Consider the following 13,182-nt stretch of genomic DNA (forward strand, 5'->3'; position numbering starts at 1 on the left):
TCATTGCAGGCTGCTAGTGCCCAAGTGATGGCAGGCTGGGCTGCGCGAGGGGGGATGCTGGGTGGGAAGGAGCCGGGTGAGGGGCGTGTGCAGGTGGCAGGGCCCTGGCCTTCCTCTGTCGCCTCTGGGGCTTCGCTGGCTAGCAGAGGGAGGGGATGGTGCCGTGGGAGGAGGCTGCTGTGGGGACACACTGCTGGGGGAAGTCGGAGGGAAGGGTGGCAGGGAGAGAGAGAGGTCAAGGGGGAGAGAGAGAGAGAGAGAGAGAGAGAGAGAGAGAGAGAGAGAGAGAGAGAGAGAGAGAGAGAGAGAGAGAGAGAGAGAGAGAGTGTCACTGGCTTAAGGCAGGGAATTAGTGTGTCCCCAAGCCAGGTGCAGGGCACATGGTGGTAGGGGAGATAGACTGAGGACGTGGGATGGATTTGAGCTGGGAGTTTAGGGAGGAGGCCTGCACCCATCTCTGGTTCAGGGTCTGTGAAAGGCCAGCCCCAAGCTGGAGGCTGCTGTAGCTGCTGGAGGGCTCTGGACAAGCAGGAAGGAGAGGAGGAAGAGGAGGAAGAGGAAGGGAGGGAGGAGGAAGGAAGGGGAAGAGGAGGAGAGGGAGGAAGAGGAGGAAGGGGAGAAAGAGGGGTGAGGAGAGGGAGGGGGAGGAAGAAGAGGGGAAGAGGAGGAGGAGAAGGAGAGGCAGGAAGGTGAGAGGAGAGGGAAGGGGAGGAAGAAGAGGAGGGGGAGAAGAGGAAGAGGAGAGGAGGAGAGAGGGAAGCTTTTGCTGACCCATAGCAGGCCTTTGGAGTTGGCTGAGGTCTTTCCAGGAGCACTTAGTGTCCTGGGATCCCTCTGCCACCAGGCAATGGGGTGACAGAAGCTAAAGAAAATGTTTCGGGTGAAATGCCCACAAATGGCGGTCATCAGAGCCTCCGGCGCCCACCCCAGGAGGCCTGTGTCAACACCCCGGTGTGCAGCCTCCTCCATGTCTGTGGGTCTCAAGGGAGCAGATAGCTGGGGGGGGGGCAGAGGACGAGGGCAGGACTGGGCACCTGTCCAGGGGGATGGAGAAGTCCAGGAAGGCGGCCACCAGCTCCGGGGCGTGGCTGTGGGCCAGCAGCGTGATGGCCTGCAGGGCCTGCTCCCTGGCTGTGGGGTTGCCTATGGCGCACAGGTGCTGGTGGATGGCCTGGCCCATTTCAGCCACCTGTGTGGGGAGGGGAGATCGGATGGGGAGGCCCAGCCCAGCTCTGCGGCATCCCAAGGGAAGCCTTCTGACCCTGAGAGCCTGGGCCGGCAGTTGCAGGGCTCAGTGGGGGTGCATCTTCCCTGGGCCCTGGAAGCCCCACCCTCCACCCCTTCATTCTACTGGCTGCTTGGGTACCCTCCTGGCCCAGAGCAGGGCCCTGGAAGCTGACTGCTGCCCTCCCGGCCACCCTGGGTGGGGGGGGGAGGCCCAACCCCTCACAGTCTCCAGCTTGGTCCCATGCTCCTGGACGACAGACAGAAGCAGCTGGGCGGCCACCTGCGTGTGCAATTCTTTGGCAGAGCCCAGGTTGTCGATGACCGTCCAGAGGAAGTCTGTCAGCTCCGCCAAGGTGAGCCGCCCGATGATCACCTGTGGAGTAGCGAGGGCGTCGCCCGGCCCCTCAGTCCCCCAGTCCCCACCACCGACTCCATTGTCATCCTTCTCCTTTGTCCAGATCCCAAGACTCTGAGATCAGATGTGGGAGGCCACACTCCACCAGCCCCCTCACATGGGCCTGCTCTGATGATGTCAGTCTGTCCTCACGTGGGCCTGCACTGATGATGTCAGTCTCTGTCCTCACATGGGCCTGCACTGATGACATCAGTCTGTCCTCATGTGGGCCTGCACTGATGACATCAGTCTGTCCTCACGTGGGCCTGCACTGATGATGTCAGTCTGTCCTCACATGGACCTGCACTGATGATGTCAGTCTGTCCTCACGTGGACCTGCACTGATGACATCAGTCTGTCCTCACGTGGGCCTGCACTGATGACATCAGTCTGTCCTCACGTGGGCCTGCACTGATGATGTCAGTCTGTCCTCACGTGGACCTGGACTAATGACGTCAGTCTGTCCTCACGTGGGCCTGCACTGATGATGTCAGTCTGTCCTCACGTAGGCCTGCACTGATGATGTCAGTCTGTCCTCACATGGGCCTGTACTGATGATGTCAGTCTGTCCTCACGTGGGCCTGCACTGATGATGTCAGTCTGTCCTCACGTGGGCCTGCACTGATGATGTCAGTCTGTCCTCACGTGGGCCTGCACTGATGTCAGTCTCTGTCCTCACATGAGCCTGCACTGATGATGTCAGTCTGTCCTCACGTGGGCCTGCACTGATGATGTCAGTCTGTCCTCACGTGGGCCTGTACTGATGATGTCAGTCTGTCCTCAAGTGGGCCTGCACTGATGACGTCAGTCTGTCCTCACATGGACCTGCACTGATGATGTCAGTCTGTCCTCATATGGGCCTGCACTGATGATGTCAGTCTGTCCTCACGTGGGCCTGTACTGATGATGTCAGTCTGTCCTCACGTAGGCCTGCACTGATGACGTCAGTCTATCCTCACGTGGGCCTGCACTGATGATGTCAGTCTGTCCTCAAGTGGACCTGCACTGATGATGTCAGTCTGTCCTCACGTGGGCCTGCACTGATGACATCAGTCTGTCCTCACGTGGGCCTGCACTGATGATGTCAGTCTGTCCTCACGTGGGCCTGCACTGATGTCAGTCTCTGTCCTCACATGGGCCTGCACTGATGATGTCAGTCTGTCCTCACATGAGCCTGCACTGATGATGTCAGTCTGTCCTCACGTGGACCTGCACTGATGATGTCAGTCTGTCCTCACGTGGGCTTGCACTGATGATGTCAGTCTGTCCTCACGTGGGCCTGTACTGATGATGTCAGTCTGTCCTCACGTAGGCCTGCACTGATGATGTCAGTCTGTCCTCACGTGGGCCTGTACTGATGATGTCAGTCTGTCCTCACGTGGGCCTGCACTGATGATGTCAGTCTGTCCTCACATGGGCCTGCACTGATGACGTCAGTCTGTGGCTCTCCTAAGGAGGCTGCTAGAGTGCCTCCCACTACCAGGTGGTGGACACTGTGCTCCTGGTGGTTTCCCCACCTTCGCTGTAGGCCTCCGCTGGGGTGACAGCCGGGTGAGCCTTGTCTCCCTGGCCTGCTCTTGCCCCTAGCCTAGGCTCTCTGGTGTAAAGTCAGCTCTGGGCTGGCTTGCTGTAGCCACTGAGAACACAGGGTCCGGCGTCCACCAGGGCACTTGTGAGCCTCATACACAACCGTCTCAGCTTGGCTGGACTCCATGGGTGTTACTGAAGACCAACCATTCTGCCCACAGATGCTGCACTAGACACTGGTCCTCAGATTTCATACTAGCCTCTGACCTCTGGATCTTGCGCCAGCCTCTGACCCCCAGATCTAGACTCTGACCTCCTGATCCCATGCTAGCCTCTGACCCCTAGGATCTAGCCTCTGACCCCCAGATCCTTGCTCGACTCTGACCCCCAGATGCTGGGGTCTGCCCTGCTCATCGCCCCCCACCTCCAGACCCTACAGGTTTTGACCTTGATGGCGTGGTTGCTGCCCAGCTGGAAGATGTGTTCCTTTGGGGGCACTGTCTCCTGGGCGATCAGGGTGGTGTCCCCCTGGTCTCCAGTGCTCCAGATGGCGGCTCTCTCTGTGTGGGTCTGGGGAGGCTCCTTGGGGCTCTGACACTCCACCTGTTCTGGCCCTCCTGCGGTCAGGGCAGGGTGAGGAGGCCGGACGAGAGTGGAGACAGCCAAAGGAAGGACGGCTCATTAGTGTTGGGGCTGGCCAGTGCCCCGTTTGAGGCCGGGGGTCTGAGGGGTGGAGTCATTGTCGGGATGAGTTGGAGACGGGGCTTGGGGCACGGTCAAGTTCAGAGTGCTGGTGTGGCTCCGCCTGAAGTGGTGGCTGAGACAGGGTGGGGGGAGATAGTTCCGGAGGGCGCTCACCTTTCTGGTGCGTCAGGAGCGGGTAGAGGTGACCCACCCCTTCCAGACTGTGGTACTGGGTGGTCCCGTCTGGATCCTGGCACAGAATACCCAGCATGCCCGCCAGCTTCCCGATCCGCGTGAAGTTCCCCTGTCAGTTGAGGGCATGTTCCTCCCGTGGTCCCCACAGTGCCACGGGTGCCCAGCACGGCCTCTCCCAAACCGGGTGGCGGAGCTGGGGCTGGGGACTAGCAAGATGGGATGGGCTACTAAAGAACGTGGCAATCAAGAGAAAGCATACGACTAAGGCAATATTGAGGAAAATACAATGGATCCAGGCGCCGGTGGCTCATTCCTCATTCCTGTCACCCTAGCTGCTCAGGAGACCGAGATCCAGAGCCCCACAAAAATACGCACAAAGCTCTACCACGAGCCAAGTGTCACATGTCACTTGCCTTACTTGATAGGGGCCCGAGCTTCAATAAAGCTCTTATTTGTAAGAATAACTGGCCAGCTCACATGCTCTAGTCACATAAATCATCGAATTCATCAATCACATTGACACAGGATTAATCTTGAGCAAGTCTTTTTGCTCTCCCACTCAAGTCCCGGCATGTGCGCACAGTGCCGGTCCCTCCTACCACCACTGCATTGGGCCCCAGGCCCCAGGCAGGGTGCTGGTCCCCTCCCCCTGCTGCCCTGAGAGGTCAGCCCCGATCTGAGTGAGAACACGCTCATCGCAAGCTCCCAGGACAGCAGCCACCCTGGCGTGTGGAGGCCCGCGGGGGTGAAGCGCAGGCGTGGGGGCTGCTCCCTGTGTGGCTAACTCCCCGAGCCTGTCTGTGCGGCTGCAGCCTAGCAGCACTTCCTCGGGCTGCCTTCCATCCTCTCCTCATCTCATCCCTCCTGTTACAGGTGAGAAGAGGGGCTGGAGGACGGCCAGCATCTGTTTGGGCCTCGAGGTGTGTGGACCAGCGTTCTGCCCAGGTCCACAGCCTGCTTCCCGTTCCCTGTGCCCGCGGCCATGGGGCCTGGCGGGGCTGGGTGGCGCTCAGGGCTCCAGGGCAGAAGGCCCAGGTGATGGGGCGGGGAGCAGGTACTCACGTCCAGGTAGTGGTTGTGGTTCACGAACTCGAGGAGGCACACACAGGTTTGCATAGCCCGCTGGCGCTCATGCGCCTTCTCCGACGTCAGCCAGACGTAGATGTGCTGTGGAGGGGGTGGGGGGTCAGGGTGTGGGGGCCGGTGGCATCTCTGTGATGTCCAGGGATGGAGGGGCACGGTCAGGGCTCCGGAAATGTCAGGGAGGGGTGAAGCGGCCCCTTCACCTGGGGACCAGGCCGTTGCCTTGCCCCGCTGTGCCCTCTGCCTGTGGGCCCTTCCCGGGATGGCTCCATGGTGACGTCCTACGGGTCCTGACCTGTGACCTGGGTGGAGCCAGCCTCTCCTCTGGGCCTGTGGGGAGGGGGACAGGGGGAGGAGATCCTGCACCCAGCCCTCACCGACAGCAGGAGGTGCAACTCATCTGACGTGGGGTTCTGCTTGATGAGACTCTGCAGCATGCGGTCCAGGGCCTCCGTGGTCTGCCGGTACAGGGCCTGTACAAGGGAGGAGGTCAGCCATGTCCCGAGGGTAGAGGATGAGGGCATCAGTCTAGCACAGCACCTACAGATGCCATGTTCTGCCAGGCTCTACCCCACCGGAGCCCATGGCTGTACCCTGGAAGCCAAGGAAAGGCCCATCTGGTGGACGTGAAGGTGTCAGGGAGGCGGGCGGGGCCACCCAGGCCCACGGTTCTTGCTTTTCTTTCCAGGTGGACTCCTTTCTAGCAGGGCAGGCCGTGTAGGGGTGACCCGGCCCCTCCACAGGGCCCCAGGCTTAGGAGGGCCTGCATTTGCTATATCAAAAGCTGGGCATTGGTGGCACATGCCTTCTCAGGAAGCTGAAATCTGAGGATCATGGTTCAAAGCCAGCCTGGGCAGGAATGTCTGTGAGACTCTTATCTCTCATAAATCACCAAAAAGCCAGAAGTGGAGCTGCGGCTCAAAGTGACAGAGTACTAACCTCGAGCACAAAATCCCAACCACAGCACCCAGGCCCCGAGTTCAAGGCCCAGGACTCACACACACAAAGAGCCCCGATTTTCCCTTTGTGCGGTGCCTTATAGACACTGTTGCCGGGTCTGGCTTGGCCGCTCACAGCGCCCTGTGCTCTTCAGTGCCTTGCTCATCAACCCCAGCCTACGCTCCCACTGCCTCACCAGCGGCAGAGCCCCTGAGCGCCAGCCGCTGTCTGTCTGGGGGCCACAGGGGGGCAGCTTCACCTCCCAGCCCAGGTTCCTCCATAGGAGGGTGGCAGAGGGAGACCGGAGCAGGCAGGACCCCAGCTCAGCGCCCCCATTTCAGTGCTAACCGGAGTCTGATCGCGGGGTGCTCTGCCACCCTGGGTGGAGGGACCTCACTCCGTTATTGCTGCACTCAGCGCACGTCTGTCTAGACCCAGCCCAGACCCAGCCTTGGGAAGGCGCAACAAGAGCCACGGAGGTAGGTGATGGGGACCGAGGGGGGGCAGCTCCAGTCCCGGGAGCAGGGAAGGTGAGAGAATGTCTGCAGAGGGCCTGACGCCTACTGGTGGTCACAGGGCACAGGCCTCCCTGCCCTCAGCCCTGACAGCCCAGGCCGCTGTCAGTGCTATTTCTGGCAGCCATAGGTGCCCCCTGGTGGTGTCTATGGGACACTGCAGGCATATCTACTGTGCGTCTCAGCATTCCAACCCCATTGTTCTCATCCTCTTTGGTTACCATCCCCAATCCAGCCTGTGGTGTGGCCAGGGACCCTCCTACTTTCTCCCAAGTGGACAGGACAGCAGACAGAGCCGATGCCCTGCCCGGGAGGCCATGGGGGCCTCACCTGTACATTGTGTGGCTCCCTAGAATGGCAGGTGTGCGTCTCCAGGTTGTCGGGCTGCGGAAGGGCAAACACACTGTGGAGGCAGGTGCGCAGCAGCCGTGACTTCTGGTCCGTGCCCATGGGGGGCCTCAGCTCACTGTGGGGGATGCAGAGGGCGGCAGTCTGAGACCAGGGGACAGGGAGACCCCAGTGTGGGGACCCAGGGCCTCAGGCACCGGCACCGCTCCCGTCTACCTCTGACAGTGCAGATCTTGGCTGTCTGCCTCTCGTGGGCATGCCTGCGTACATCTGCTTTGCTGGTCCCTGCGCAGCCAGCCCCAGGGCCTTTGCTCTCGCTGTCCCTCAGCCAAGGACACTTAGGCCTCACTCTCTCACCCTTCGGGGACGTTTCTCCACAGCCCTTTCTGGGCAGTCTGACACTGTGTCCTGGAGCTTGGAGGAGCTCCGGGCTCATGAGGTACCCAGACAGCTAGCACTCGCCTATCAGCTTGGCTGGCCTCAGGCCAAGTCTCACAGAACACAACCCTGTAAGGATTTCTTTCCCTTCCCTGACTCACTGCCAGCCATGTCCTCAGCCCTGCGTGTGTTCTGTGTGCCGGCCACTCCTCCCTAAGGGTCAGAGAACAGGGACAGTCCCTCTTGGCTCAGAACTAGGCCCTCAGAGCCCAGGTGGCTCCTGGCACACCATGGTTGCTCCACAGCTGTGTGTGTGATGGTGAATTAGGAGACAGGGGCTCAGGGAGGCTGAGCCTAAGGGGGGTAAGTGGGGTTTGAACCCAGGCTGAGTGGATCCGGCTGTCCCTGCCACCTGCCCAGGTGCTGCCAGCTGCGCCCCCTGCAGGCAGCGCTTGGGCCTCTCTGAACTCCCTGGGTGCTCAGATTCTGGGGGGCCTGGCGCTCTTCCCCTCCACGACCGTGGAGAGCGGAACTGGGACCTGCAACCCCGACTGCTCTTCCCCTGGGCTTGGCTGGGGTCTAGACTCAGTGTTTCTTTGTATGTCTGTCCGGCCAGATGCTACCTAGTCTGGGCCTTGTCAGGAGTGGCTGCTCTACCTTTGCATCTGATGCTTAGCATCGGGGAACAGCTGCTGAGAGAGGCCTGGGTATAGCAGGGGAGGGCAGGGCAGGGCAGGGCAGCCTACCAAAGGCTGGTGGCGATGTTGATGGCCTCCTGGCGGCTGTGGGTGCACAGCGAGTCCTGGGGCTCCTTCTCTATCAGGACCTGCAAGTCCATGGATTAGGGGTGGCCTGCTCTGCTGTGACACTGTGTCTCTTGACCTGAGACCCCAGTGCCCGGCTGCCCAGTGCTCCCTGTTCCCCTCTGCATCTGGTCTCTGGAGTCCGACAGGCCAGGTCTGAATCCTGGTCACCATGTGCCAGTGGCCAGGGCCTGCTCACTCTCCTGACAGCCTGGAGTTTCCTCCCAGCTGGTCATAGACAGGCCCCACGGGAAGCCAGGTGGGCTAAGCTTAGGCCCGGGAGCCCGCAGGGGCCAGGACCCAACAGTGCTCATCAGTGCTGTGGTCACCACTGCCCAGGCTCCTTCCTGTCTTCTTCACCCTCCCCAGGGGTGGTGGTCAGTGAGGCCCAACCCCCAGCAGGCTGGGCAGGATCCCGGCCAGTGGTGCAGAATGGTGGCATTGTCTGTAATATCGGGTGCCTGGTCAGCTCAGGGCAGCTGTCAGAACCAGTCACTGGGGTCATGGAGGGTGAGAGCTATCATAGAAACCCACCCGCCACCGCAGGCCAGCCCCGGAACGGGGCAGGCCCTCGGGGGAGGGGGCAGCCCTGGGGGGAGGGGCCAGGCCCTCGGGGGAGGGGGCAGCCCTGGGGGGAGGGGCCAGGCCCTCGGGGGAGGGGGCAGCCCTGGGGGGAGGGGCCAGGCCCTCGGGGGGAGGGGCAGCCCTGGGGGGAGGGGCCAGGCCCTCGGGGGGAGGGGCAGCCCTGAGGGGAGGGCACAGGCCCGCGGGGGAGGGGGCAGCCCTGAGGGGAGGGCACAGGCCCGCGGGGGAGGGGAGGGGACAGGCCCATGGGAAGGTGGGAGGCCTGTGGGGGGAGGGGACAGGCCTTGGGGGGAGGGGAGGGGGCAGGCCCATGGGAAGGCCTGTGGGGGGAGGGGGCAGGCCCGAGGGAAGGGCCTCCTCTAACCCTCCCCCCCTCACCCCCCCCCCCCCCCCCCGCCCCCGGCATGCACCATCAGACACTCGAGGAGCTCGCCGGTCTGGGAGAGCTCGTAGCTGTGGGCGCCCTCGCTGCGGTGGATGGCCTCCAGCAGGGTGGAGGTGGCCGTCAGGAAGCTCTGCTTCAGGACGTCGTCCTGCAGGGCGCAGGCCCAGGACAGGGGGCGGGTCAGACTGAGCCCGGGCACGTGGGTTTTCTTCAAGAATTAGGGAAACCCTAACGCGTGGGTGACTGGGGGGCGGCTGGTGAAGACGGGGCCCTGCAGCCACCCAGCGTGTCCCCACCCCACCGGGAACAAGTCCAGGGTTTCTCTAGTGTGTGTGTGGGTTTTCTCATGAAAGCCCAGAGGATTCTGGGAGGAGGGGGCGGGGACTGGGGCAGCCAATAGGAGGCTGGGCCTGGCTGGGTGTAAGGGGAGGGGGCTGTGGGACTCGGGCTGTGTGGTCGCCATACCCAGGTGCTAGAGCGGAAGTAGAAGACCATTCTGGACAGGATGTTGTCCACCCAGGGGAGGATGTGGGTCCTGGCTTTGGCCGCCACCTGGCCATAGGCGAGGAGGAGGGTGCTGCTGGCCCACTTCCACTGTGGTTCCTCCAGTTTCTGCATGTGTGGGAATACAGACGGAGGTCAGGCTTGGCGGGAGCCCTCCTCCCGGGCACCCGGGGCAGCCGGCAGAACTGGCCATCCAGAGGGGGTTGACCTCAGTTTATGTCAGGAAAACACAGGCTTTTGGGTAGTTGGGATAGGCCATGGACGGGCTGCCAAGGCTGGACACAGGGCACTTGGCTCTGCTGACCCTGGCCGGAGGCCCGGCTGCTCATCTGGGAAGGGGACTGGGGGTTGTACCTACACCCAGAGAGACAGCTTCTCACTTAGGTGACCCCCAGAGAGTGCAGGGCTGGGCAGGCCTGGGATGCCTCCCCTTCTAGACTGTGTGAGGTCCTTTCTGCTCCTGGGGCCCAGGAGCTCCCAGGAAGTGGGCTGGGACACTGTGAGCGCCAGCAGGGGCTGCTGACAGGTGGGGGCAGGGGCGCAGTTGCAGGGCTGTGCTCCGCCCGCCTCTCAGCATCCCCAGCCCTGTCAGGGAAGCTGGCAGCTACGTGCCGGGCTCTTGTGGGCCGGGAGGAAGGAGGGGGAGACGGAGGTGCAGAGGCAAGGGCTACAGGTAGGGCTGGAATCAGGGTCCATGGCCTGAAGCCCGTGCCCCTGACTTTGTCCCTGGACCCCCAGTCTGGGGCCCTGGCCTTCGTGGAGAGTCGGTCTGGTCCTGGAGCCCCGGCAGAGGCCCTGGCGGTCACCTTTGAGGAGAAGTTGTGGAGGCTCCACTTCATCGGCGTGCTCTGCCCAAACTGGTCCAGGATGGCCCAGACATCGTCTAAGTGGCGCGCCGCGGCCAAGCCCGTGGTGAGGGCAATGCCCTGTGGGGAGGGAAGCGGCCTGGGCAGAGCCTCACCACGCAGGCCCGGCCCCGCCCCTCGCCCCTTGCCCCGTCCCAGGCCACCGCCCCCAGGCCCCACAGGACTGGCAACTCTGAGCCAGGCAAGAGGACACAAGCTGTGGGTGAGATCAGGGGCTTTCGACAACAGGATCAGAGGTCAGGCGCTGAGCAGGGCTCAGCGGGACTAGGGTCCCAGCCTAGCTCGTGATAAAAATCAGCACTCCGCTTGTGACTAGGGCCAGGGCTTAGCTGGGGACCAGTCAGGGTCCTGGTGTTGGTCGGTGACCAGGCTCAGCACAGGGTCAGGGTGTCCCGGGGCCAGGCTGGGGCTGGGTCCTACCTCCCTCTGCTTGGGCAGCTGATGGGATGTTTGCAGGAGCGCCCACAGGTGCGTTCGGATGATGGTGCTGTCCTCCTCTGCTTGCAGGATCAGCCCATAGTAGGTGAACAGAAAGGCCTGGCGGAGCATTGGGCATCCCGTCCTGAGCTGACCTGCCTGGCCTGGCCTGCCGCCTCCTCTGAGCAGCCCCCTGACCTCGGTAGTGCCCTCCCTCCCATCCTACCCTGTGTCGGGAATAAGCCCACCCAAGGGGGCAGTGGGGGAAACTGAGTCCAGGCCCAGGCCCACCCTTACACAGCCTTGTTCCCTTCTGGGATGTGGATGGAGTGCAGATGTCAGGGGCTGCTGGGGGGAAGGGGGCTCACCTTCTCAGGAGGCTGCTCTTGTGGGGCCCACCCGGGCCTGGTGAGTGCCTCTTGCATCTCCTTGAACCACATGTCTGAGTTCAGGAACTGCCTGGACTTGAGGGCTATCTGTGAGCAGACAGGGGAGGGGCAGGCCGGGCCTGGGCGCGCTCTCTCACCCGAGTGCTGGGGCCGGCACCAGCTCAGCGCCCCAACCCCTGACTTGCTCCTCTGGGTCTCTGGGATCCAGCTCCCCTGTGTGGCCCTCAGCTCTCCACTGGCCCGGTGGATATGCTCAGAGCACACAGGAAGCCCAGGAGCCTGGGTGGCTGCAGGTCAGGTACCAACTGAGCAAGTCTCCAGAACTGGCTGGGGTCCCACGCTGGACAGGTGCCAGGTGCTGTCTGAAGATGGCCCTCGGCAGGAAGGCCCGGGAAGCACACCTGCCGTGCATTCCCAGCAGAATCCCGGGACCGCAAGAGTGACTGCATCAGCATTTTAGGGTGGACTCCTACTTCTAAAGAAGTTCACTGCCAACAAACTCTGTGCTTGTCAGCAGTCACCTGATGCATTTTAAGTCACCATCTCCTGACTACATCAAGAGGCCACCTTGGAGACGGGCCTGAACCTCTAGGTGTGTGTGCTGTGTCCATGTCCTGTAACATCACTGGCCGCCCCCCCCCCCCATGTCTCAGAGTGACCACCCACTTCCCAGGACTTTAACAGCCGGGCATATCCTTGGTTCCTGTACATCCATTGGTGAGCAGAAGTTTTAATTTTGAGGAAAGCAAGGTTGTCATAACTGGCTCCTTTTGGGGGGTAGTGATAACCAAAGTGATGGTGAAGGTGATGATGATGATGAAGGTGATTACTGGTATATGTTATGACAGTGGAAGTGATATTGGAGGTAATAATAATTAAGCAGAGTTTTGCATGGGGCTTCCCCCACATTTGTTAGTGAAGAAACAGAGGGACAGAAATGAAAAGCAGGTCGCTGCAGTTCACCTGCTATGGCCCGTGTCTCTCTGAGGTTTGTAAGTAAGCCTGTCATGGGGCGGAGGGCCAGAGACGGGGCTGACTGACACTTTCTCCATCCACCCCCATCAGCTTCCTTCCTGTGCTGGTCCCGGCTCTGGTCCCTGAATCTCTTCAGGCTTCCCTTAGTCGCATATCCAGCTCTAGGATAGGGGCAAAGCTATTTGTTCTGTGACAAGTGTCTACAGACCGAGATTCAACTCTCATGCTCTCCAGTAACCATCTCTCCGCTTGCCATGCTATTTGCAAACCTCTAATCTGGGGTCTGCCTTCGCACCTCTTTTCCTCTCCTTCTCCCCCTTCTTCCCTTCTACTTACGCCCTGCCCTTTTCTTCCTCCCCCCCCCCGCCCGCTTTCCCTCCCCTCCCCCTCTCACTTCTGAACCCAGCACTGCCCTCTGCTTGCTATTGACCTCCCTACCTGTGCCAGCTGTTCTTCCCAGCGTTTCCTCTGATCCTCGTCCTCTGTGGGAGAAGGAGAGGTTCCAGGACCACCGTCCTCATGCCTAGTGTTGTCACACCTTAGCCCTTATATCTATGTCCCGATACCTATAGCCCTGTTTACAGCCCTCATGTCTACAGTCCCCACACCTACAGCCTGCATACCTACAGTCCTCACGCCTACAGTCTTCATACCTACAGCCCTCATGCCTACAGCCTTGCTTCAGCCTGGCTCCCTGGGAGCAGGCAGGCAGGCAGGAGGAAGATGATCAGGACTGTGTCCCTGTGTCCCTTGCTGTGTGACCCCACATGGCGGCCCGTCTTCCCACTCCCTCCTGGGGTTGTCTACTTCTCTGGGCTCTGCCCAGCACCTACTTGTAGGCAGAGAGTAAATGAATGAACAGACGTGGCAGAAGCGGGGCGGGGCGGGGTGGTGGTGGGGATGGGGGTGGTCAGATACTGTAGCGTTGGGGTGGGTGGGCGCTGGCTGACCCTAGCCTCACACCGACT

General features: G+C 61.5%; 1 protein-coding gene across 4 annotated transcripts in view; it reads right to left on the minus strand.

Moving 5' to 3' along the window:
* Window positions 1-13,182, minus strand: part of LOC138806358 (maestro heat-like repeat family member 5) — a 35,298-nt gene that overhangs the window by 12,901 nt on the left and 9,215 nt on the right. For all 4 annotated transcript variants that reach the window (XR_011365819.1, XR_011365818.1, XM_069991847.1 and 1 more), the window contains exons 6-19: window positions 12,653-12,696; window positions 11,219-11,326; window positions 10,854-10,970; window positions 10,374-10,493; window positions 9,529-9,675; window positions 9,089-9,211; window positions 8,037-8,116; window positions 6,895-7,030; window positions 5,488-5,583; window positions 5,090-5,194; window positions 4,007-4,136; window positions 3,596-3,765; window positions 1,451-1,600; window positions 1,035-1,189 (exon numbers count right to left, since the gene is read on the minus strand). Coding sequence is in view for 2 of the 4 variants with exons in the window: in XM_069991847.1 (XP_069847948.1) it covers window positions 1,035-1,189; window positions 1,451-1,600; window positions 3,596-3,765; window positions 4,007-4,136; window positions 5,090-5,194; window positions 5,488-5,583; window positions 6,895-7,030; window positions 8,037-8,116; window positions 9,089-9,211; window positions 9,529-9,675; window positions 10,374-10,493; window positions 10,854-10,970; window positions 11,219-11,326; window positions 12,653-12,696 (1,681 nt within the window). In the remaining 2 variants the exon portion in view is untranslated. The remainder of the gene's footprint in view (window positions 1-1,034; window positions 1,190-1,450; window positions 1,601-3,595; window positions 3,766-4,006; window positions 4,137-5,089; window positions 5,195-5,487; window positions 5,584-6,894; window positions 7,031-8,036; window positions 8,117-9,088; window positions 9,212-9,528; window positions 9,676-10,373; window positions 10,494-10,853; window positions 10,971-11,218; window positions 11,327-12,652; window positions 12,697-13,182) is intronic.

The sequence above is a fragment of the Dipodomys merriami genome, unplaced genomic scaffold (assembly GCF_024711535.1).
Source record: "Dipodomys merriami isolate MVZ:Mamm:240054 unplaced genomic scaffold, mDipMer1.0.p SCAF_4, whole genome shotgun sequence".
NCBI lineage: Eukaryota > Metazoa > Chordata > Mammalia > Rodentia > Heteromyidae > Dipodomys > Dipodomys merriami.